General features: G+C 36.0%; 2 protein-coding genes across 4 annotated transcripts in view; one reads left to right on the forward strand and one right to left on the reverse strand.

The window, feature by feature from the left end:
* The window catches only part of FAR2 (fatty acyl-CoA reductase 2), a 140,877-nt gene extending 123,944 nt beyond the window's left edge, over positions 1–16,933 (forward strand). For 2 of the 3 annotated variants that reach the window (XM_007446301.1, XM_007446302.1), the window contains exons 7-12: positions 1,799–1,917; positions 3,448–3,515; positions 6,430–6,601; positions 11,125–11,254; positions 13,918–14,045; positions 14,942–16,933. In XM_007446301.1, coding sequence (XP_007446363.1) covers positions 1,799–1,917; positions 3,448–3,515; positions 6,430–6,601; positions 11,125–11,254; positions 13,918–14,045; positions 14,942–15,104 — 780 coding nt within the window. In that variant the 3' untranslated portion in view covers positions 15,105–16,933. The remainder of the gene's footprint in view (positions 1–1,798; positions 1,918–3,447; positions 3,516–6,429; positions 6,602–11,124; positions 11,255–13,917; positions 14,046–14,941) is intronic. The other variant, XM_007446303.1, reaches the window with a different exon arrangement.
* A 5,314-nt stretch (positions 16,934–22,247) lies between these two features.
* ERGIC2 (ERGIC and golgi 2) overlaps positions 22,248–27,223 on the reverse strand; it is a 36,639-nt gene continuing 31,663 nt past the window's right edge. The window contains exons 11-14 of the mRNA XM_007446304.1: positions 26,816–26,913; positions 24,057–24,219; positions 22,907–22,989; positions 22,248–22,737 (exon numbers count right to left, since the gene is read on the reverse strand). Of these exons, the coding sequence (XP_007446366.1) occupies positions 22,675–22,737; positions 22,907–22,989; positions 24,057–24,219; positions 26,816–26,913 (407 nt within the window). The 3' untranslated portion in view covers positions 22,248–22,674. The remainder of the gene's footprint in view (positions 22,738–22,906; positions 22,990–24,056; positions 24,220–26,815; positions 26,914–27,223) is intronic.

The raw sequence follows: 27,223 nt of genomic DNA on the forward strand, positions 1-27,223 counted from the left end.
ATTACTTTAATTATCTGTGGATATCATTATCAGGAAAACAGAAATACTGTGTGATATCATCAATTACTACATAGGAGTTTTGTTTTTGGAAACTTTTGAACATCTAGTACCATGCCTGTATTTCCCCTTAGTTAACACAAGATGGGGGTGTTTCCCCCTTTTCGCTCTTTAACTGTAGCTTGAATTAGGGATGCAATAGAACTCATACCCCCAAAGATATTTAAATTTATGTGCGTGTGGATAGACATTATATAAATTCATAAAATATATCAACATCAATTTCTTAATAGATACAAGAAATAAAACTACCAATTGGAGCAAATTTTTCAAATATAAAAACTGATGACTATAGGAACACTTTTCAACAATAATACACTCACAGACCAGGAGAAACATCAATCATTCCTCTGGGTCAGCAGCACTTTGTGTGTGTCTCCCTACAGTGGAGACTGATCCAGTGAGCTGCGGTGCTTCCCAGTTCACACTGAAGCATTTTAGGGCCAGAACCACAACTCTACTCTTTAGGACAGTGAACAGGACTTCAACTCTTTAAATGAGTTTAAGTCTTATTGGGGATCTCATGTTTCAGACTATGCCTTTGTTATTCTCAGAACTAGATCCAACATGAACTACAATACAAATATAAGACAGTGAATTATAACTACTTGTCAAACACAATGACAATGAACTTCTTTCTGATTTCTTTCTTTTTCTGTTCCCTACCTGCCTTCAACTCTTGAGGCTTAGTTGGGGTGAACATTTGGTAACTTAGAACATAACTATTTTAACATGATCCAAGAGTGAGTTTTATTACATTGTTTACAAAGCTGCACATTAATTCAAATTTTCTAAAATTTTCCAGACTGATTTCCTATGTCCAAAGGAAGGGAAATCAGTTACAAGAAAACAGAAATTAGGAAAACAAGAAAGTGCTAACCACTGCAAATTGATGTTGGAAACATACAGGGTGTAAATAATCACTTTATAAAGTCACTAAACGTGACTTTTAATTTATTAACTGACTTCTTTATTGACACATTTATTAACATGAACAATTCCCAATTCTTACATCTGTATAACATCAGTGATCTGTGAGGTAAACAAAGATACCGAACAAAAAGTAAATAATGGTGGGGTTTTCCCCAAGTGATAAAAAAAGTTTTGTCAAGTAGTAGAATTTTATTAATTTTTAAAAAATGTTTCTTAAACATTTAGTGTCTATTATTGCTTGTAAATTAGTAGGCACTAGCAGAAAACAACATCATTTAAGAAATGGTAAGCTAAATTAATGGGGAATTTGGGAACCCTAATTCTTATTGTTTATTAATTAACCAAATACATTAAACCTCTCACAAGTTTGAGGAATTTCACTCTGAAAGGAACCTGAGGACCCCTAGCGGTTCTTGGCAATGGTGGCACTTAGGATGAACTCGGCTGGGAGGTTGGACAGGCTGAGACCAGTCAGCCTTGGCGCAGGAACCTAGTAAGCAGTGATCAGTGCTGGCCGTTATCACTAACAGCATTCGTATTACCTGTCTGATGTATACTTTAATCCAGGCTATTACTTAAGACCTGGTTCAATATTTTATGTCCTTGGGACTTCCCTGGTGGTCCAGTGGTTAAGAATCCACCTTCCAATGCAGGGGATGAGGGTTCGAGCCCTGGTCGGGAAACTAAGATCCCACATGCTGTGGGGCAACTAAGCCCGTGCTCTAAAGCCCGCGTGCCGTGACTAAGACCTGATGCAGCCAAATAAATAAATTTTAAAAATATATTTTGTGTCCTTTTTCCTGTGCAGGCTGGGAAGGGGTTTCTTCGGTCCATAAGAGCTACTCCGATGGCTGTGGCAGATTTAATTCCAGCAGATATAGTCGTCAATCTCACCTTGGCTGTAGGATGGTACACGGCAGTTCACAGGTGTGGATGCATAAGCTGGCTTTTAAAGAATTGATGAGAAGGAGGGTGACTGTGTTAGGCACCTTTTCAAAATACATGCATTTTGGGACTTCCCTGGTGGTGCAGTGGTTAAGAATCCACCTACCAATGCATGGGACACGGGTTCGAGCCCTGATGTGGGAAGATCCCACATGCCACGGAGCAACGAAGCCCGTGTGCCACAACTACAGAGCCTGAGCTCTAGAGCTCGCAAGCCACAACTACTGAGCCCGCGAGCCACAACTACTGAAGCCTGCGCACCTAGAGCCCGTGCTCAGCAGCAAGAGAAGCCACTGCAATGAGAAGCCTGTGCACTGCAATGAAGAGTAGCTCCCACTTGCTGCAACTAGAGAAAGCTCGCGTGCAGCAACAAAGACCCAACACAGCCAATAAATAAATAAATAAATATATATATATATATATATATATATATATATATATATATATATATTTTATTGTGGAAGACCCCAAATGTGAGAGGGTGTCCATTTCAATCTTTCACAGTTCCAATTATGCCATCATATATGCATTAAGTTGTTTTATAAATACTGGTTAGTACTTGGTTGATCATAAAGTAATAAATTTTTCAAATCATTTAACCATCTAATTCTTGATAACCGAAAAGCTTTTCTTTCTATTCAGTAATCTAAAATACAGCTTCCTTTCTTTTTTTTTTTTTGCGGTACGCGGGCCTCTCACTGCTGTGGCCTCTCCCAACGCGGAGCACAGGCTCCGGACACGCAGGCTCAGCGGCCATGGCTCACGGGCCTAGCCGCTCTGCAGCATGTGGGATCTTCCCAGACCGGGGCACGAACCCGTGTCCCCTGCATCGGCAGGCGGACTCCCAACCACTGCGCCACCAGGGAAGCCCTATAGCTTCCTTTCTTAAGGCAAAGGAGATAAAAGTGGATGAAATGAGAGCATATTTTTTTTAAACTCCTCAGTTCCTAATAAATGCCAAAAGTTTAGATCACCGCGTGTGTAGTGGGGGAGGGGTGGGGGGTGGGCGAGATTTTCTAGTACAAGGAAAAAATAATAGGTTGTTTGTATATTTAGCTTTGTTAGTAAAAGGTAAACAAACTTAATTTTTATTAATTATTGGAAGTTATATATTTAGATGTTTTCCAATCCAACAGAGCTTCACTGGATTTAGGAAAAAACATGGCCCATATTTTTGCCCAATAAAGATGTCAAGAAGCTAGAAATATGATCTGCTTTCTCATCGTCATGCTACCTCCATTTGCTCCATAAATATGTCAACCTATTGGGATTTTTTCCTCGTACATATGTACACACACACACACACACACACACACACACACACTCTTGCACTTTTCCTAGTCTTCTTCTATTTTGCTTATTAACCCAAAGAAGGAACAAAAGATGGAAGTGTTGCATAGGGTGCCTTAATCATGGGAATTATTGAAAATACCTTGTTTAAGTGTTATTTTCCATTATCTTTCTTTCATTAGTTCTCCATTTTGTTGTATTTATCTAAATTTTGTTTTCCAGACCTAAGTCAACATTGATCTACCACTGTACGTCTGGCAACCTCAATCCCTGTAATTGGGGCAAAATGGGTAAGTGCCTATAACGATGTACCTATATAACTATGAGTCTGCTCACTCATGATTAGGGTCTGCCACAGGGAAAAAAATAGACAAAGTGTGTCATGGAGCTTAGAGTCTAATGGGGGAAAAGACAAAACATAGGTAAAGAGATAAAAATAATTGCAAATTGTAAATGTGTAAGAGTTAATTAGGATGTACTGTGGTATACCAAAAAAAGGGGCCAGTGGGATAGCTGCAAGATTGTAAGCAATAAGCGGTCCATTGGCTATAGACATTTAAAAAATAAATAAAGCCAAGTAAAAGTCAGCAATTATAAGCAATGTCAGTGATAAAATACTCCTCCTGCTGAGCCACTGCTCTCATGAACACAGTCCTCATACCCTGGCCACATCGCTGAGAACTGGACATGATCAATGGCCAAGTAGATTTAGAAAAGTCCGATAATGTTAACTCGTGTTATTGAGTCAGTGATACTCTTTATTAATTTATGCTGTCAGCCATAGTGTTACCTTGAATGTATCCTGTTGAATTGAATTAATTCTGCATATAATAGAAAATTACCTAACCAATCTTGTACTCTCCTTTGTCAATTTCAAAGTTGATTTTCTTGCAAATATTTGAAACTTTTAGATCATCTAATTGTTTAGCTACTAGATGTTGAAAAAAATCAAATGTGCTTAACTTGTTAGAATCTGATTTCCAATTCAGAGCACTCTGCTCTGCTATTCTAGTTGCAAAGTTATTACTTCAGTAAAAGTAAAATGAAATTATCTGCTACCATCAAAGTTCTTTAGCTAATATATCCAGGTATTTAGCTAAATAATTCTGACAATATTTGGAAATAAAAATAAATCTCCTCTACCTCAGTAACAGAATTAAGATATCACTATAAAAAGAGGCATTACCACAGAGCAACTAAGCCTGTGCACCACAACTACTGAGCCTGCGCTCTAGAGCCCGTGAGCCACAACTACTGAAGCCCGTGCGCCTTAAGCCCATGCTCCGCAACAAGAGAAGCCATCGCAATGAGAAATCTGTGCACCACAATGAAGAGTAGCCCCCGCTCGCCGCAACTAGAGAAAGCCCGTGCGCAGCAACGAAGACCCAATACAGCCAAAAATAAATAAATTTTTTTAAAAAAAAGGCATTAATAGAAGTAACCAAGATACTTAAACTTTTCTTTTTTAAAAAAACAGCTTTTTTTTTTCTAATTTATTTATTTTGGCTGCATTGGGTCTTCGTTGCTGTGCGCGGGCTTTCTCTAGTTGTGGCGAGCATGGGCTATTCTTCATTGCGGTGTGCAGGCTTCTCATTGGGTGGCTTCTTTTGTTGCAGAGCATAGGCTCTAGGCACGCAGACTTCAGTAGTTGTGGCACGCAGTCTCAGTAGTTGTGGCGCACAGGGTTAGTTGCTCTGAGGCATGTGGGATCTTCCCGGACCAGGGCTCGAACTCATGTCTTCTGCATTGGCAGGCGGATTCTTAGCCACTGCACCACCAGGGAAGTCCCCAAGATACCTAAACTCTTAAATAAAAAGATGCTACATGTAAAATCCATTCCTGAGATTCAAAATAGTCTTCTTCAGTGCTGAAAATGTTTACTATCTATTTTGTGGAATAATAATATTTGAAAGTGATCTTAAAAATAATCTAGGGCTTCCCTGGTGGCGCAGTGATTGGGAGTCCGCCTGCCGATGCAGGGGACGCGGGTTCGTGCACCGGTCCGGGAGGATCCCACATGCCGCGGAGCGGCTGGGCCTGTGAGCCATGGCCGCTGAGCCTGCGCGTCCGGAGCCTGTGCTCCGCAACGGGAGAGGCCACAACAGTGAGGCCCGCGTACCACAAAAAATTAATAATAGTAATAATAATCTAGTGTGCTCACTTTATTTGACACACAAGGCCCAGAGAGAGTTAATGATTTATTCAGTTCATATGGGGAGCTGGAGCCTGATGTAGAAGTATTGATAGAAGACAGGTCTCCTGAACGTGTAATGACCACCCACTAGGGATTCCTAAAGTTAATATGAATCCCTCTGGGAGGAAAAGACCCAGGAATCAGATAATATTTTCTGTATAGGGTATATATTTTTCATACAGATTTCTAGGTAGTATCTTTTATGGGACAGTAATCATGTTACCATAATAACTGATAGCTTCAACATAACTGAGTAATGAACTTAGATATATTCTTTGAAAATTCTACATAAAATCAAAATTGAATTCAAATGAATGAATACCTTTTGAAAAGACATATTTGATTTACAAATGTACACTAAAAGCTTTAAACTAGGTTTTATATAAGTAATACTTTTTTAAAAAGATTATTGTTTAAAAAAACTCTGGAGACAAGAGTAAAACAATTGAGTCTGACATATTCCAGAGCAGTAGGAATACCAAAGAAGTAAAAGACTGGTATTTAAAGTGAACCAACACAAAGGAGTCCTGCTTTTATATTCTCTCTTTTACTTAAATCTTTATAAAAATTTAAGTAAAATGTCAAGAAACTTTCCTGACTTTCCTGCAAGTAAATGACCCAACCACGGAAATAACATCCCTAGGCTCTGTCTTGGGCTTTAGAAGAGATTAGATCACCTTGAAATTGAATATGATGGATTTAAGTTTTTCTGAACAATACTTCACTGTATTGACTAAAACTATTTTCCCAAGAAGTTGTTTTAGGGTAAAGATTTCAAGAGAAGGACCAAATTCTTAACCTATTCAAATTGTTTGATTTTGCAGGTGACCACTTGCCCGGCATAAAAATCTTCATATTATTCTCAGAAATTGATTTGTGACTCTACACAACAAATCCTTATTATTTACTGTTCTGACCCATTGCCAATGCCATCCACCACAGTGGGTTTATATGCTCCTAGACTTAGTACTTATTCTGTTTGTTTTTTCTCCACCCCCGCCCCCCACCAGGGATCCAAGTCTTGGCAACCTTTGAAAAAATCCCACTTGAGAGAGCTTTCAGGAGGCCAAAGGCTGACTTCACAACCAACAACGTCACGACCCAGTACTGGAATGCAGTCAGCCACCGGGCCCCTGCCATTATCTATGACTTCTATCTACGGCTCACGGGAAGGAAGCCCAGGTGAGAAGCTGAGACAACAGCTTTAGGAGCGTCTCTGCGTGGAAGTTTAGGGCCCCAAGTCCTTAGCCCTCCTGTCACCTGGGGATGAAAGGTGACAACTCAATCATATATATTTATGATTTTGTATATATAAGGGGACAACCAAAGCAGTAGTAGTGAAAAGCCTACCTTAGAGATCCTTTGTCATAATAAATGAAGTTATATGTTAAGGAACTTGCTTGATGAATTCAGCAGGTAATCATTCACCTACAAAGAAAAGCAACTGAGATTCTATGTCTGGGAGTTTCTAAATTGTTAGATGATCTTAAAATGTACAGTGGTAACAGCCTCACATACACACAAGGGACGGCGCATGATGACGTCATTTTCATTCTCACAACATCCCAAGGAGGATATTCTCATCATCCCAATTTTACAAATGAGGAAATGGAAGCCAAAGGAAGAATTTTAAGTAGTCTCAAAGGAAGTGACAGAGAAAAGATCTGGAGAAACCAGAACTGGATTTACTGCCACCTGGAGATGAGTGAAGAGAGTGGAGGGAACAAGGTCGAATGAAAGTATGTTGATGCTGAGACAGCTCTGTCACCTTCCAGCTGTGTGGCCTAGGACATGTCCGTTCGTACCCCTGTCTCACTTGAATAATACTATATGTGTCATCATTATCATAACTACCAAAGGCAAATCCCTGCCATCAAGCCTCAGAAACATGATGTTAGCTCCTTTTAAAAGAAGAAGTCTTTCTCAGCGTGTTTTATTTCCATCCTTATTAACAGAGCAAATGACTGAAACTTAGGCAATGTAGAGTTTATCCAAATTTTCAGAGACCTTACTTAGTGTTCATAACTCAATTGTCAGTTTCTTCCTGAGCAAGGTGAAAAAGGGGATACTGTGTCTGTGGGAAAATATTTGTATGAGGGGTTTATTGAATAAAGATGGGGAAAGAAGGAAAACCAAACGTTCCTGGCAGAAACGCTAAAGCCTTGCAAGTATATCAGAGTTAGAAGACCTGGTTGAAGAGCAAAGCTCGGTAAGTACAAAAGGAAAACACAGGAGGAAGGAGCCCAATAAAAATATTTATGTATTTTGTTTGTAAGACATTAAATTGTAATATTCATGGAAAATGGTTAGGTTTGTTATGCGATAGGAATCTTAAGAATAATCTTTATGGCAGAAAATGCTAGAGTCTTTCTGGACCCTTTCCTTCCCCATGTGTGTTTGTGTGTAATCGTCTATGTATTTACAACCATATACGGACATATAGAGAGTTTTGCTTTGAGGTAAGTGTATGTATAAATCTCTGTGTATGTATACAGCAATCCTACGTACTTTTAACTTTTCCACTTACGTTCCATGAAAATCTAAGTCATTCTGCTAGTGCCGTCTTTTTCCCCTGCTATTACAAACAATGGGGCAACAAACATGCTTTTTTCTAGAATGTGCCTCTAGATCTGGGGTGGAGGCTGAGGGGTGGGATTGCTAGATTGGAGAGTATATGGATTTTATGACTACCACCAGGTTGCCTTAAAGGAAGGCTCTGTCAATTTACACCCGCACAACAGCAAGTGAGAGTACAAGGAGTACAAGTCTGTTCTTTCCCACGCTCATTAATACTTTGCAAAAATCAATATTTTGAATTGTCAAACTAATGACAAGGAATAGCATCTCTTTGTCACTTTGATTTGCATTTTCCTTGATTGCTGGAGGGGCTGGGCTTTCATTTGTGTATTGGACCTTCGTGTTTTCTCTGGTATGAGTTGCTTGCTTCTATTTCTCGCCTATTTTTTTAATTTTTCTTTTTTTATTGAAGTATAGTTGATTTACAGTGTTTCAGGTATACAGCAAAGTGATTCAAATATACATATATGCATATATACACATGTACATATATATATTCTTTTTCAGGTCCTTGTTGTTTATCTATTTTATATATAGTAGTGTATATCTGTTAATCCCAAATTTTAAATTTATTCCTCCCCACTTTTCCCCTTTGGTAACCATAAGTTTGTTTTTTTATGTCTGTGAGTTTATTTCTGTTCTGTATAAGTTCATTTGTATCATTTTTCTTTAGATTCCACATAGAAGTTATATGACATTTGTCTTTGACTTCACTTAATATGATAATCTCTAGGTCCATCCATGTTGCTACAAATGGCATTATTTCATTCCTTTCTATGGCTGAGTAATACTCCTATTTTTCTATTGGGTTGTACTTATTAATTTATGGAAGCTCTGTGTGTGTGTGTGTGTGTGTGTGTGTAAATATATATTTCATGTATTTACTTGAGGTCAGTTTCTTATATTGTAGTTCTAATTATGAAGCTTTTTTAATACAAGGGAAGCTATATATAATACAGGTCTTAAGAGCATGGAGTTTGGAGTCAGACTTACATATTTAAATCCTGGCTTCACCAATTTATCCATATGAGCCCTAAATTACTTAACTTCTCTAACTCCTAACTTGTAAAAAGGGGATTGTAATCATACCTATTTCATAGGGTTTTACATAAGAGTGCATGGAATATAGTAATCACCAAAGGAGTTTAAACATTTTATGAGATAAAATGAATCACTTTCCCTTTATAGCTTTTGCATTGTACGCATTGAGAAGATCTTTACTACCTGAGAGTAATAAATGTATCCTTTCTTTCTAAAAAAATACTATTATGCTGATATAGTCCTGTATATACAATGTTACACCATTGTATATATAATATACAATATTATATATACAATGTATATATATTATATAGACTATATAATCATTGTACAATGATTGATTCTTTTTAAAAATTAAATCTATTGAAATCATATCAATTACATCAGGGTTGTAGAATGGATAAAGATTGCCTTAGTCTGTTTGGGCTGCTATAACAGAATATCATAGACTAGGTGGCTTATAAACAATAGAAATTTGGGAGTTCCCTGTTGGCCTAGTAGCTAGGATTCCAGGCTTTCACTGCAATGGCCTGGGTTCAATCCCTGGTCAGGGAACTGAGGTCCTGCAAAAAATAGAAATTTATTTCCTCACAGTACTGGAGACTAAGAAGTCTAAAATCAAGATGCTGGTAGATCCGGCGTCTGCTGAGGGCCCACTTCCTGGTTCCTAGACAGCCATGTTCTCTGTGTCCTCACATGCTGGCAGGGCCAAGGGAGCTTTCTGGGGTCCCTTTTATAAGGGCATTACCCATCTGCCACAGACTCCTTCTCCAAATGCTATCACTATTAGGAGGAATAGGTTTCAACAGATGAATTGTGGGAGGATATAAATATTCAGTCTACAGCCAAGATATTATATAACAATAGTAAATGGAACCCTATTATGATGCTTGTATTGATTCTACCTCCTTGCCTAAGAATTTCCCATGATACCATGAGAGAAGTACCTCATGAGTCATCAGGGATATGGGCAGTAGTATTTGACCAGAAATAAGACCAAATTCCCCAAATAGCATCATAAGTCTTTATGAGGTCAACTATAGTAATAACTATTACCAAGATTAGCCTAACTGATTAAGATAAAAATCGAATGTTCTTTAGGCCAAAGGTGATCTGTAACCAGAAAATCTAGACTTGAGCATTAGCCATGTGACCTTGAACCTATTAATCCATCTGTAAAATGAAGATAAACAGTATGGACCCTGACTAACTCACAGAATCATACTGTGAGGATCAAATAAGAAAGAATACAAAAGTTTTTTTACAAATTGTTATAAAGTTGGGAAGTTCAAACAGCAGGTCCTGACCATGGGGTTAGAAGATGTGATCCATCTCAAGCAATGGGATACAGGGGGTGAGTTTACAGAGGCTTTTTGAAGTCCGTCAAAACCGAGTTGGAATTTTGGCTTTGACACGTTATATTATCAGAGCCACTTAATCTTTCTTAAGTTTACTTTACATAAAAATGCAGATAAATACCTACCTAACAGGGATGTTATGGGAATTAGTGGAAATAATATTTTTTAAAAGTATCAGCACTATGCCTGAGTAAATTATTAACAAATAAACTATTTTCCCCTTAAATCTCCATTACAGTTAATAACTGTTTTTGGTTCATCGGACACTAATACAGTCACCACTTCTGCCTAGAAGTTATATAATAAGACCTCGAATCAATTAGTTTTTTTAAAAAAATCCAAGAACATACAATAAAAAAGAGAAGTTTTCTTATTGTCTACCTCAGAATTCAAAGAATGAACAGTATGTCATCAGGGGTGGATACCTGGCTAGGCTTTTAAAATATTTGCAACTCTTGAGAAAGAGATGGTAGAAAAGACGAAAAGAAGTTTAGTGGTATTAAAATGCCTGATAGAACAAGCACCTTTAGGTTCATCCCCTTCCCTTCATTCAACAGAGTGTTAACATGGAAGGGGGAAAAAATGAGTTTTTATGTGGAATTGGAAAACATGGGAAGAAATAATTTTTATATTTTTTCAAACATAATTTGTTATATATCCCTATAGAGCAGCAGGGAAGCAGCCATCTGTGGTGCACTGATACTCGCTCCTATGTGATCTTTACCTCAGGATGACAAAACTCATGAATCGGCTTTTAAGAACCCTTTCCATGCTGGAGTATTTCATCAACCGGAGTTGGGAATGGAGCACATACAATACAGAAATGCTGATGTCCAAGCTGAGTCCTGAAGACCAAAGAGTGAGTACAGCACTGACAACCAACAGGAAAACCTTACCCATTCAGAATTTAGAATTATTTGACCTGGAGAGCTGATGAATAAAGGATGTTTTTGCTATATACACAGAATTTTTTTTTCTTTTTTCTTTTTTGGCTAAGAAAATCAGTGAATGCTATCAACACAATTGCAGGAAGCCAGTTTAATGTAGGTAAGAGATCTAGGTTCTTAGCCTTTGGCTAGCTTCTCACTGCTGTTCTGCAGTCAGGTCTCATGTACTTTGTTTCAATCCTTTGTTCAACTTCCATAGCTGTTAACTTTTCAACAAATCCTCAGTACCTCTATCTTTCCCCCCTAACCTCCAGAACATATGACTGCAATGAAAAATAGTAATTTTACTGGCCAGGAACTCTCTCATCCACTGTTCTTGTCAAATCAAAATCGTTCTGCATCTCCAAAGCTACAGTTCCTTCCTTCTTATCTTTTCAGATAAGCTAACCCCTCCACCTCTGCATTCTAGCCCAGCTAAGACTTCCCGCCAACAGCATTGCCCTCTCTCTAGCACTGTCAGTCTTCCTCCCTATAATGATGTCTCTTTGACAATTCAGACGTTTATTTCTCAAGATAGGCCTTCACTTTAATTGCTTAGGATCAGTGCCATTTATTTCTATATATTAGCTTCTTAGCAGTCACAAATGTCCTGAAGTTCACAAATATAGGAATCTTCTGTACTTTGTACATGTCCCTAGCTTCATTTTCTCAGTCATTTATTCCTTGAGCATATCCTTAGTTTTTAAGTAAGCTTTAAAGATTTCACTCTCTTGACATTTTCCGCTAAAAATTTTTTAAAAGAAAGAAAAGATAAATTTCTTGATTTATCTTGTGCTTGCCAGCATGTAGAAGAAACCAAGTCATGCATATAGAAACGAAGTCATGCTGAGAAGTAAATGTTAGATGGCTAGCTAGCCTCACCTGCTAGCTGGTACGAACCAGCCTCATAGAGCATGATTCAAATCCAAGTCCTAAAATTACTTCCCACCATGGAAACTAAGGGTTACTTGCAGTCAGACACGATGTTAAATATACCAGTTGAGATTTAGATGGATAATTTAACCGAAATCATTGCTGTGAACCTCTAAAATGGACATGAAATAGAGTTGTTTTTTTTTTTCAGAAATGTTTACATGCCTGTATAGGCAAAATTCTTCTAAGCACCTGTGTTTAAAATGCATGGATCAAACCAGCTTATTTTTAAATCCCCTCAGGCTATTAGAAATTATTTTTTAAAATTAGCATCAAATGTTATATAGGCTTATCTTTATTGCATTTTCTCCATGGAATTTACCCATCTAAATAATTCAAAAGGTAATAAGCTTAGAGTTTCATTTTCGACATTTTACAAATATTTTAACCTAAAATAACAAAATTTTGTGAAAAAAAGAATCAAAACTGCAGTGGATATAACATATGCTTTCCAATATCTTAACAAAGGTAATAGTCCTGAATACTTGCATATAATTGCCAAACTCTGGTGTGGCTCAGAATTCAGTTTCATTTGCCATATGGAATGAGGATTCCAAACTAGGGTTTCACTGAAATCTAACTTAGAAATATGAAATAGCATAAAAATAGAAACCTCTGTTTATATAGATGAATAAGTACCGTTTAGTGATACTGTGGAAAATAAACAAATCCAAACAAAGTGATACAGAATTACTTTTGGAAAGCAATTAAGCTTTTGGACAAGTCTGTGAAACTCTCTGGAACTCGTTAATCTCATCTGCCTTTCTTTGTTAATACTCCAATTTACTTGACAAATATTTGGGATAACTTGCAGTAAATACATGTAATAAAAGAACAAAACAGAAATAAAACATCAAACCAGGAAAACTATGTACTAAAATATGAAATCAAGAGTAAGAATGGAAAAACATAACATTCATATGCAGTCTACAAGATGCTACTAAGTCACTGCAATTAAGCAGGAAACTTGTTCTTAAGATTTCTGGTGGCAAAGTGGAAAGAAAATATAGTTTCCTGGCATTCTTTGTTTAAGAAAAGAAAATACACTAGTGTTCTAAAAGAAGCAAAGTTTTTCTTACCACTCTGAATGTTTCTGAAGGGCTTCGTTTTATGGCACACCAAGAAACATAATGGATAACATCTCAAAAGCAAAGATAGAATATAAATTCTGCTAAGTTAGTCCTTAAAGCTTTGATTTAAGCCTTTGGTTTAAACTTAAGTCCAAAGTTTACCTTAATCAGCATAATGAAGTAATGATATTTCACGAAAGGGGACAACACCAAAATTTAAGAATAATGAAAAGAAAAAGACATATATAATTTGTTTTGGTCCCTATTTATTCTCTTTAAAAAAATAATTAATCCTTATTTACTTGAAATGAAATTAACCTTCACCAGACTAATACCAGTTCCTTTAAATTTCCAAGACTTCCTAAAGGTCAAATATTTGTGCTCTATCCATGTTTAAATATTCATATATAAATGGTAATCCATATTGTTACTGCCTTTAAAATAACAGCTCAAATCATCTCGTTTGGAGGGGTACAACCTAAATCTTCCAAACTGAATGTCACTCATTTAGGTAAAAGAAACTTCATCAAATGAACAAAGTGATCGTCCAGCAGTGCAATTCTGACAATCCATAATCTCTTCTTGCCTTTCAGGTATTCAACTTCGATGTGCGCCAGTTGAATTGGTTGGAATACATTGAAAATTATGTTTTAGGAGTTAAGAAGTACTTATTGAAAGAGGATATGGCTGGGATCCCAGAAGCAAAGCAACACTTAAAAAGGTAAATACAATCGGTCAGTTAATATTTACTGAGCACTTACCATGTGTACCTGATTTTATACCAGACATGAAACATGAGCGGGGGAGGAGAGGAATTAATATTTTTTGAGGCTTTATACTATATACTCTGTAATATACTGTTTCATTTAGACTTTACCACATCCCTGTGAGGCAGGTATTATTTCTGTTATCCCACTTTTATCAAAGAGCTATTTAAGCTCAAAGAAGGTAAGTGGGCAAGTCGCACATGGTAAGTGCAGGAGCCAGATATGAACCCAAGTTTGTTTCTTCTACCAACATCCTGTCATAATGTGGTATAGAGAAAGAATACCCAACAGGCAGGAAACCTGATTGTGCTATTTAACATGGGCAAATCAGTTAACCACTCTTCAAGACCTTTGACTGCCTGAAATTTCTTTCAATAATTAATCCCTAAGGGACAAAGAATTATAGTAATCCCACATAATTCTGGTAGAAGTGAAGGGTTATTAATGCAGAGATGATAAGGATGGGGAAAGTAATTGCAAACTGAGAGGAACGTTGCATAGCAAGAACTTTAGAATGTACCCTCTAGTGAACAAGAACCAGGGAAGATTTCTGATATACAGTAATATGATCAAAGTATATTTAAGAAAGATTATGTTAGCCATGTTTATAAGACAGGTTAAAGCAGGTATGAGAAAGGGAAACTAGTCAGGGGAATACTATAGAAATGATTACTCAGAAGGCATGTGGTGGAAATGAAAGATATCAAAACCAAAAGGTCATCAGGTAGTGCCACATACCTAAGCACTTAGTTATTTGCTGGTCATAGCCAGGAAAAGATACATTTATGCTTCAAATAACATAGTTGGGTATTTGGTACTGTTTTGACTTTGGTTATATGTCTGTTTCCAGGCTCCGAAATATTCACTACCTCTTTAATACCGCCCTCTTCCTCATCGCCTGGCGCCTTCTCATTGCAAGATCTCAGGTGGCTCGGAATGTGTGGTTCTTCATCGTGAGCTTTTGTTACAAATTCCTCTCCTACTTTAGGGCATCCAGCACACTCAAGGTCTGAGAACATTTGGCGATCTCCTTTTGTTTGGAACCTCTCAGATACCTCTAAAAACAGCAACTGTGGTTCTCAAGATTAGGTAGTAACAAATATGTCCAAGTCATTACCTGTCAAATGTGCTGTCATGTATTCATCCTTATTTCTTAACTAAACATTTTTATTTCAGTGAGAGAAGGAAAGTCATATCCTAGCCTATAATCATACATGTGTTAGGAAAAAATTGTTTCCTGATTGTTTCCTAACATTCTATTCTATGCTCTTGAATATAAAACACCAAAGTACACCCATCTTCCCATAGTTAGCTTTTTCCTCCTTGAGAGGACTAATTTCAACTCAATAAACATGGAAGAACACATGGAAGAAGCTGAGATATGCTAAAGAAAGGCAGTTCTAACCTTTGAACCATTCTAGTGTACTTAGTATAAAGGTTTAAAATCAAGGTAAGTAGAGGAAGGAAGGTCTCAACATCTTCACAAATGCTGTTAGAGAAATAATTCTCCACCGAGGTTTCTGCTTTCTTTTTGTGTTATACCATGGAGTCCTGGTTGAGGGCTGGGGGCAGTTAGAAAAGTGGGTTCACATTTAACATTTTCCTTAACTATACCCACTTCTGAAACCTAAAAAAAACCAAGAGGTGTAAATAATTATGTATAAAGTGAAGGCTCAAGCATATTTTCATTGGGACTGTTTATTATGCTTTTAAGTAAAAATTAGTTCCCGTAATTTGAATTTGACATGTATTGTTTCTAAATCTTTTGAGTCACCAGTTTTCCTGATAAACTCCTAAGGGTTTCCCTCTTCTTCATTAAAGTCTCAAAATCCTTTATATTTAAGTTTATACTGCTCAGGCCTCGATTAGAGATTAGAGTGACTAATGTTAGAGGAAGGTCCTAGGCTAGAATCATGTAAAAACCCATTCCCCTGATCTTTGCCACTGAGGAAAGCAAAATTTCAAATAAAATTTTAAATGCTAGTTTTAGCTTTTTCTGTAAGTGGGGAAGTTTACTCTTTCACCAGGATTTGCTAGTATCTTGATCACTCCAGTTGCAGAGTGTTACCTGTAGAATGTGCAGAAGAGGACAGACTTCATTAAGTGACTCTAAGTTTAGAGAACAGCTGTTGTTTTGTTTAGAAACATTTTATGTATAATGCAAATGAGTAAAAAACTATTCTCAAAATCCTATATTAATAATATAACTGTTATCCCAACTTTCCTCATATTTGAGAGACGAGTGCACGTTGTATTGTAGCATCTCGTGTTAAAAACATGGACTATGATTCAAATACAGTACCTGGGGCCTAAGCAACTAAAAAGAATCACAACTACTTGAAAATGACATGAGCATAAAATGTTAACGACAGTTATATTCATGCTCACTTTCTGAGATAACTGGTTAATACTCAGAAAGGCACACTAGGTGGCCGAAGTATACTAGGGCCATGAGGATGACTTCTAGCCCAATATTACTTGAGATTTTTCTGAACCTCATAAAGGGCATTTCGGGGGGAACTCTTCTGGGCAGTGTCTTTCCCAATCTCATCTAAGTTCTGGGAACTACGTCCCAGGGCAGACAACCCCGTTCTGAAACGAAGTACCTGGATATCTTCAGTTTGAGATGTCTGTATGACATGTTTGAGTTACATTGATTAAGATACAAACTGTAGATAATGATAAAAATGAAATCAAGATACAATTCAATGAAATTGGACAAAACATAATAGTTCTAAGAATTTACTATCTTTTGGTTATTTTATGTTTCACCAATTCAATAAATTCCACTGATCAAGTATTCACATTTTGACTTGATTAAACGAAAATTTGAATTAAAAAATGGTTTCCTCTCTTCTAGTGTTTGCAGTTGATCTCCCACCTCCTCCCTAGAAAATGATATAATCTAAATAAACTACCAGTTGAATATAAATTAACACATACCCATAACGCTTCATTTTTTTCAGACACCATTAATAGGGTTACATTTACATGTTGAAGCATGTTCTACTGTGACATTAGAGAAATGACATGAATAAAGTTCTCCTGTGATGCTTAAGCAGCTTGTGATGATTAAGCAGTAAAAGTAGGTATCTGCATGAAAGAAAATCCCTAGTTATTTTACATCAAGACCAAGTGACAATAATTTGAGTGCCTAATATATACACTCCAATGAGAAAGAACCTTCTACTTTTGGGAAGAAGGGGACAGTGAGGACAAAGAAAAGCTTATGTTTAAAAAGAAGTTTTGGTAATCCCTATATTCTGCACCCATAAGATATATGATACAGTAACAAACATAACAGAGTTGAAGACAGTCACCACCTGAGGCAATTAATACTAGAAAAAGTTGAGGCAGATGAGCACACAAATCAGAAAAACATTTCTCACAATTTTATACTAACCTAACGTCATCTCCAGTTAACAGCTCACTTTAATAAACTGATTTAGAATCTCAAAGTAGACTGATCTGAGAAGGGACTAATACCCAAATAGTGTGTTATCTCACAGTGAACATAACAATTAAAGTACGTCAGCCTAAAGCTTCCAAAAACATCAATAATTTTTTAAGTTCATGTGAATCACATGCAAATTTCCACACAGCTATTTTTCTCTGCAACTGCAAATCTAATAATTATATTCTAGGAACATAAGCAACTGCCTACAGTAAAAAGTAATGACTGTCCCATGTGCCCACAAAGAGATATGGAAAAATGCTCACTACCTAGATTACTTTTTAAAAATATTTTTAAAAATTACAAAATAGGGATTCCTTGGTGGCACAGTGGTTAAGAATCCGCCTGCCAATGCAGGGGACACGAGTTCAAGCCCTGGTCCGGGAAGATCCCACATGCCACGGAGCAACTAAGCCCGTGTGCCACAACTACTGAGCCTGCACTCCAGAGCCCGCGAGCCACAACTACTGAAGCCCAAGCACCTAGAGCCCGTGCTCCGCAACAAGAGAAGCCACCGCAATGAGAAGCCCTTGCACCACAACGAAGAGTAGCCCCTGCTCACTGCAACTAGAGAAAGTCCGCGTGCAGCAACGAAGACCCAAGGCAGCCAAAAATTAATTAATTAAAATATATTTTTTAAATTACAAAATAAAAATAGAAATTGCTGGTTTTAGGGATGTAACTGGCTTGAAAGACAGGAATGGCCTGTGAGGTGTAGATACAATTATGACAAAGGATACTTAACTGAAATTGAGTTTTAATAGCTAGAAACAGCTCTCTTAACACACAGGTAAACATTTTATGTGTGTCCCTACTTTATTTGAAATAGCAGTTCCAAGCTGGAACTGTGAATCGGTTGGAAAGATGTGAGGTTGGGGAACTTTCATCAATCCTAGAAAAATATCTTAAAGAAATTAAAGGTAAGTATAATACAAGAAATCATCAAATTGACTTGCATAGTTGCTTGGAAACAGGATTTACAAAATATTCATTACATAATTATATGCCATGTTGCTGAAGGTCTGCTTTAGTATGTAGCTTTCATCACTTTCCCCCCACACCTTCTCATTCGGAGTTTTACCTTAAAATCATTACACAAATAGCATACATGAGTTACGATGTTTGGAAGACTTATTCACCTAATTTCTTTTGATAAATATCCAGTACAGGGCCTCCCTGGTGGCGCAGTGGTTGAGAGTCCGCCTGCCGATGCAGGGGATACGGGTTCGTGCCCCGGTCCGGGAGGATCCCACATGCCGTGGAGCGGCTGGGCCCGTGAGCCATGGCTGCTGAGCTTGCGCGTCCGGCAACGGGAAGGCCACGACAGTGAGAGGCCCACATATCGCAAAAAAAAAAAAAAAAAAAAAAAAAAAATCTAGTACAACTCGGAGTTGCTGAAACAAAACTATTAAATGTTTTGCTGATTATAATCTGCTTACAGCTTTATAAACTTGAGTCAACTGCTCAATTTTCATCACTCATCCATTCATAACACGAAAAATACAGAATAAATCCAATCTCATACAGCAATTTAGCTCCATCTGAAGCAAAGGAAATGTAACTGAGTAATAAAGATTGCTGTAGTTTTCCTACAAGGAAAAAGAAAAATATGAGGAAATGAGCCTTATTTGGGGGTACATGATCGTAAAGGGACAAAGAAGTTGTTGTACAATTTATTTTATTTAGAGTCCAAAGGTTCAGGATTGAGACACTAAATGAGTCTTTTGTGTTTTTTTTCTCTTAAAACAACACAATAAAAAAACTACAAGAAAACCAAAAAATCCAAGGCAGTTTGTTTCCTACTCTTAAAATAATGCTAAGTGATACTGTCACTAAAATATTTCAAAAGGGGTGGGGGGAACTACAATAAAGAAATTACTTGGATATTACTGCAGGCATCATACCATAAGGTAGTGAACAAATAGTGATCTATTTGGACAGTGCTGACAAAAGGTGACTCACTTTGAAGGTTTGCTACAGCTCCAAACAGAAAGGGAGGAACTTAAGTACTAGGTTAAAGGGCATGATGAGATTTTAAAGATCCTAAGGGTCATGTTTCAGTAATTTTTGAACATTCAAAAATATGCATCTCTGGGCTTCCCTACTGGCGCAGTGGTTGAGAGTCCGCCTGTCGATGCAGGGGACACGGGTTTGTGCTCCGGTCTGGGAGGATCCCACATGCCACGGAGCGGCTGGGCCCGTGAGCCACGGCCGCTGAGCCTGCGCGTCCGGAGCCTGTGCTCCGCAACGGGACAGGCCACAACAGTGAGAGGCCTGCGTACCGCAAAAAAAAAAAGAAAAAAAAATATGCATCTCGAACTGAAGTTTAAGATTCAAAATTTTAAATTTTGAAGCAAGGGGGCTGCATATAAATTTACTTTTTGTTACTTGAACTACTAACCTAAGACATAAAAAGACAATGCATAACATATGTCTACTTATACCATTAAAAAATTAGGAGATCTTAGTCATTCCTTTATGAATTCCAAAGTTGTTAGTATTAAAGATTGTAAACTTTGCATTAGTAAATTATTTATTATAAAAATTCAGTGCTTTATATCATAAAATGTATATGAGAAAAGTGTAGTATTAATCACCTAAGTTGAGAATTAGAAATAATTTTGTATTTCTCATATTGAGTTAAGCTTTTACCAAGAGGTAGGCTGAGGTGTACAAATACTGTAGCAGAGAATTATTCACCTAAACGTTTCATCTCCTTTTATAGGCCAATATATGCAAACACAGTTTAAAAAAAACACATTTCACATAATTTGAGATCTCAACTCTTAAAAATATTTAGGATGGAATATGTATATAGATATTATGAATGCCCTAATAAAATAAAGAGGATTGAGTAATAATGTTGGGTATCCTACTGGAGGCACCCCAGGCACACACCAAGGCTACATAATAGGCCAGTACAGTGTTCTCTGCAACGGAAAAGAAACACTTGGTGAGGTCAAAAACTCCTAATAAATCCTAACATGCAAGTATATTTCATCATTCATCATACAAAGGGCTGATCAGAATCTTAATACTTTGCCCAGAATCTGACCCTATTTGAGGAGTTTCAGGTGGAAACCTTTCTTAACTTTTAAGATGGAAATCAATGGCAAAGTAGGATTTTGCTTCAAAGAAATTCCTTTTATAGTCAGTTTTAATGGGACAGATTAATTCCATTAAAATTTTAATATGGTATTTGGAAAACACGGAAACAATTAAAAATCATATGTAAGTACCAGAATAATTTTTAAAATCCTTCTTAAAGATACTTAACTGTCATAATCCTAACTGAAAGAAAATAATTCTAAATCAATATTTTTCCTCCTATTAAAAAAACCCTGAAACTTAACTGAACTTTCTGACAAGCAGATTCACAGAACCGACATTCAGTCTAAAACAGCTAAAATTTTAATTCTAATTAAAATTCCTTTTCCTAGTCTACCTTCATTGGAAATAATATCTGAAGAAAAGAAATGAGAAATATGGAGACGACCATTCATTATTTGGAATTTTCTGAATTCAAAAACCATTCAAAGCATGTCTGTTACCTATATTAATCAGTTAATTTAATGGCTCAATGATAAACTGTATATCTTAAACAATGATACTTCTGTTATTATCTGCAAAATACCATTCCACATAAGCTTGAATGAAAAGCAGTTTTATCAGTATTTCTCCTTCTCTCCATTACATTATCTGCCCCAACTGTTTGACTTTTCTTTTACCTTTTAAAAGAATGCAATTTGAAAAACTCTAACTTGTGATGCCCTGTTCTCTAAAAACCACATTTTAAATCCTGTCTTTTAGTCTTGGCCTTGTTACTTACCTAGAATTTTGTCTCCCCATTTCCCTAAATGACTTAAACCATGAGGATTGGTTGATGATTCTTCTACTATCATTAAGTATTACAAAAGGAAAAATGATATTGGCACACATATTCCAAATTTAGTTTTTAACAGCACCTGAGTGATATACCCCTCTCATTATTTTCAATCTTTTATCGTCTATAAATTTAAAATCAATCCTTAAATAGTAAGAAAGCTAGACCAACACAATCTAATACAAAATCAATCACATTCAGGACATTCTGAATGCAGATACTTCTTTCATAATACAGTTTTACAGTTTAACGGACATTGTTTAATATTATAATCTCTCAGATCTGACATCATCTTGTCTTACTTAAATATTTGCCTCATGCTTCTATTTTATTTAAAGTTACCCTGTGGCCCACTCACCACAACACTCACAAAATATGCTACTTATCCTCTTAATCTTTTACAGACTGGTAATTTTCATCATTAGTAGTTGATCTTTTTATTACTCACCCTCTGTTCCCAAAGTATACCAATAAGGATCAGATTAGGAAACTTAGCATTTTTTTTAAACATGTGCTTTCTTCTCCCTGTATAGTGCCCACTATATAATTTGTGAATGATACCTCTGTTACATATTATAGCATCCATGTACCTGCCCTTGTAAGAATTCACCTTAGTCTTTCACGACCCTGCCCTGATCAGAAAAGTCAATCACCAGTTTAAAGAAAAGCAGTAACCGTCCTAAGACTGAATTATTGGATAAATGGTCTTGTCGTATGGCTTAACAGTAATATGGCTATAACACAGGGGCCCCTCCCTCTTTTCCTTTATTAACAATGTGACCTGACCACACTTTTTAAAGTCTAGACTAGTTTTCCACATTTTACATATTTTATTCTGACATCATATCTTTTAAAAACAAACAGATGCAAACATTTGCACTTATCAATGCCATTTTCTTTAGATGTGGTTTGACTTCTTCCTTCAGGCTCTTTGTCATCAAGAAGCAAGGTTTGATTTCGATACTGCCGTTTGCTATGAAAATATCAGAAGGGGTCATCTTCAACGCAATATTCCAGTTGGGCTTATTCACTGATTAGATTAGCTGTATAATTTCTTCTAGGACATGTGTAACAGACACAACACACATAGGATTTCAGTTTGGGTTTTTTCTTTTTTTTTTTTCCCCTAGGGTGATTCCTGCTTCTCATTCATATTTTCTTTTCTTTGAATATATTGCACAATATTTTATTATTAAAAAGGTTTTACGTCTCAGACAAAAAGTTTTTCTCCTTTACTTGGGAGGTGCTAATGTGTATTATTTTCTAAAAGAGGTAAGTGGTTGTCTGTGTGGCCATCTTCAAAGGGAACCTAGGGAGGAACAAAAAGACCGAAGCATTAGTTTTATTCCTTACACTATTTCCTCTAAACACAACACTTTATTTTGGGCAATTTCTTTCTGGGCGCCAAGAGCTACTATTTAGATTTAATAATGATACTATGACTTAGAGATCAGCGCCATTTATACTACACCACTTACAGAATTGACAGGTTTGTAGGCTCCAAGTCTGAAACGACAGTAAATTATTTCTACTATAAATTTTCCAATTCCATGTAACATGCCTGTAATAAAAAATAAGTTTATGTTTTCAATTAAATTATGCTTTTAATGAAATTTCTTCCTAAGTTATTCATTTCCTAATTTTGTAAGTAAGAATAAAAAACTATTATAAAGGAATAGATAAGGAAGGAAACAGTTTGCTTTCACTTCCACAAAAATATCAAGACAACTGAATTTTAAAATAAATGAATTTCTTTTCAAAATCACAAAGCCACATAATTCAAGAACTTGACAAAGCAATCTTTTCAAAGGTGCTTAATATGTCTCACACCTACACAATTTTGAAAAATAAATACTACTAGCACCACAAATTTAAATGAATCTAAATAAAGCAGTGATACAAACTTTCATAAGAAAAGCTATTCATCCATTCCAGAAATATAATTCAAACTATGTAAACTCCATGTAACATTAAATAGAGGTTAGGATAAAAAAGGAACTGTTTCCTTATCTATTATACTCAACCCTCAAATTTTCACAATTACAATTCTGCAAGTTATCTTTGAGAGAATCCCATAATCTTAGGGCAAAAAGACCAAAAGTCATAAAAGCATTACTGACTAAAAAATTTGCTTTCACATATTTCATAGTTCAACATACCATAAAATACAATTTTACATTGTGTACAGTTAAAAATACCTTAACTGAAAAAGAAAATTTACATTCAAAGTATCTACTATTTCTAGGCATTTTCTCATCTAATCCTACAACACACTTGCAAGTTAGATATTATTATTCTCATTTTTATATAGAGAAAACAATTTCAGAAAATTTAGGTGACCTACACAAAGCCATCACCATGTAAATGACAGAACTTGGGCCCAATGCTAGGCTCTCTCTAGCACATTAAGTAATCTCCCGTAAATCACTGAATGCAGTGAACTTAGTTATGTGTAACGCTTAATCAATACAATTTTTGAGGTTTGAAATTAAATCTTACAGAAAAAGTTCTTTAAATATCAAAACATGAGAATGTGTATATTTCTTTCCCCTTTTAAGTAAAAGCATCTTGATTTTTACTGTTAGCAGAACTTTTAGAAATTAGACAAAAAAAGGAATGAATCTTAACCTGTTGTTGAAAAGATTCCTCCAACAATACCACAAAGCCTTACAAAAAACTGCCAGAATGGCATATGCTCCTCAGTAACTGTCACCATAAGAGAGCTGAGATCATACTTCATAAAAATCCCAGAGACTCCATGGCTGCCTGCAGCATGGTTAATGACACGTTCCTAAAGAAAGGCAAAAGGAAGGGGAGAGAGAGGAGGAAGAGACAAACAGGATTCACATCCTTAGGTTACTTGTATACAGTCAATATGAAGCCCTCCAGCCCTCCTGAACAAGAGGGACATCCAAATCTCTTTATGAATTGTCCTACTAGACCAAGCTCTCCAGAAATAAGCAAATTATTCTGTATTCTTTGTATGGTTAGCTTTTGAAGCAATCAAAAGAACAGAATCATTTTTTACTATTTTCTCAGAAAGGTCACTTTACATACTACAAGGTTTCTACTAAACTCAAGAGTTTATATGGCACATTCTTCATTGACCAAATCAATGAAAACTACATTCCTATTTTGACATATTTTATATTATTTCTTTGCTAAGAATTTACAAAATAATTCTATCTACTTCCTGTCATTTGAATGATAAGATTTAAAACCAGTTTCATTTGCTGTTGTTCATTTTAAACTATATGAAATTGAGTACAGGAAGAAAGCATAATACATTAATTTGAAAGATATCAATATCTGAGCTACTGGTTCAGTTTTTAAAGGAAATTTTTCTTGAAAGGAGTGTAACTAAAATTATAAACCTACCACAGTGTGCACACTGTGTGAGAATATATTGTTTCATTCCATTCTGGTTACACTTCAAAACTCAAGTTTGCAAATTTCTAATACATTTCTATTATAGCATGAAACAACTATGCTACCACAGTGCTTTGCTATGATTTTTGTGTCAGGCCCTACCTGTTTTTACTAAGCTGTAACTAAACTGCAAGCTTTAGGAAGACAAGTAATGTGGGAAATTAAAACAATTTCATGTGGGCATTACAAAACCTCTTTGCCTATTAGCACAACAGAGCCTTATAAGCCACTGATCAAGTTTCCAATATAAAGTGACTTCATCTTAAAATTCTGATAAGGTCAATATTTTGCCAAAATTATAAATATATTGTCATCACCTATGTGAGTGGATATTGTTTTAGGGATCACGGTGTCTACATAACAAAAGACTCATAATAATTCACTTTTGGTCTAGGACCAATGAAGGTCAGCCCTGTCCTTCTCATCCTCCACTCTACCAACTCCAGTTACTCCTTTTTTTTTTTTAAAGTGAAATACAACCACTGTAGTTGTCCTATCAGTACTAACACACCCCACAAAGGTCAAATGCTCTGGGATTCTATTTTTTTTTCTTGTTAATTTATTTTTGTTATTTAAAATACATCCTGGAGATAATTTCGTATCAGTATATGGATATCTTTCTCTCTCTCTTTTTTAAAGTTGCATGTTCCTCCATTGTGTCGATGTATCACTTGGGTTGCTTCCAGTCTTCTGCCATTACAAGTAACAAAACGAATAATCTCATATACAACATCACTTTTTTTCCACCGTATCTTTGGATTTAATTTCTAGAAGTGGGATTGCTGGGTCAAAAGGTAAATGCATATGTCATTTTGCAGATATTGCCAAACTCCCTTCCAAGAGACTATGCCATTTTGCACTTCCTTAGCAATGTATGCATGCCTGTTTTCCCCAAAGTCATGCTGCTGTGTAGACTGGCTGACCTTCAGGTGTTGGCAACCTTAGTGAGAAATGGTATCTCCCCACCCATAAAGAAATGCTAAGAAGCACAATATATACTTGTAGACACTTTACCTAGTTTCTTTCTCTCTGCATGTGAGCGTGCGCATGCGCACACACACACACACAGAGTTACACATACTTGATTTTTCCTCCTGAACCATTTGAAAAGTTATAAACACATGACACTTCACCCCTAAAAACTTTAGTATTTAGTTTCCCAAGAATAAGGAAAACTCTACAATTACTGAGGACATAGTCAACATAAGTTATAAGACTATCAAAGGGAAATTTCATATGGAGGAAAAGCAAATTTTTAAAAGCACTTAAATTCTGGAATTCTTCTGGATACTAGTATTTGAATATTCACCATTCTTGGACACAATAAGAAAACACAGCTTATAAAAATAAAAAATTAACAACAAAAAGAATGAAAGAAAGAAAACATGGCCCCAGAGTAGGTGAGAAATCTGTTAAACTGCCCAATTCCAAAATTCTGCTTCTCATTATCAATATTTACTTATAAGGCCACTCCACCCTAAGGTTGCAGAACATCTGTCCTCTCAATTAGATGAATATGAAGCCCTAAATTAGGAAGGCAAACCCTCTAAATCTGCTATCTGAGTCACAATAACCATGCGTGTCCCAGGGTAGATACATTAATTAAAAAATAAATAACAGAGAAATCAGAAAATCTGCTGGCAGATTAAAAAAACTGCTTATACCAATACATGGGAAAACATTAAGTATTAAGATATTAAGAGTAAAATAATTAATATCATAGTTTAATAATTTTTTACTAATTGAATGGAAAACATTCCAGATTTTTAAAATCTTCTTCTTTTCTTACTCTAAAACATACTTAATACCCATTTCTGATATTTTATTGACTTAAATAAAATGTCAATGCATTTCAAATTTTAAATGGGGGAGGGCATTATCTGAAACTCCAAACTAATTTTGTAGCAGGACTATAAAATGCTTTAAAAAAATAATTTTACCAGTTGGATTCAACTTACCCTTTCTGTCACAGAAAACTGATGGGTGTCTGCTGAAATTTTATATGTATGTAGTTTTGTTGGCACAATTGTAATAAAATATTGGAACATCTGGTTGTCTAGAATAAAAACAAAATGTAGGTTTTTTTCATCAATCCAGTAGCAATGAAACTACTGCCAAATACATCAGCCTTAATCTGAAATTTAATGCTACTTATAACTTAATGTCTAACAAAAAAATATTATAAAAGAATCAATGAAAGCAATATATTCACATTTGGTAAAACAAGTTCTCAGTAAGCATAAAATAGTCACACAGACACACACACACATCTATTAGGAGATGTCAAAAAAGATGAGCTAGTTATCTAGTTAGATATCTTTTATAATCATTATCATCCTTTTATAAAATATGGAAAATAAAAGCAT

The sequence above is a fragment of the Lipotes vexillifer genome, unplaced genomic scaffold, assembly GCF_000442215.2.
Source record: "Lipotes vexillifer unplaced genomic scaffold, Lipotes_vexillifer_v1.1 scaffold477, whole genome shotgun sequence".
Lineage (NCBI taxonomy): Eukaryota > Metazoa > Chordata > Mammalia > Artiodactyla > Lipotidae > Lipotes > Lipotes vexillifer.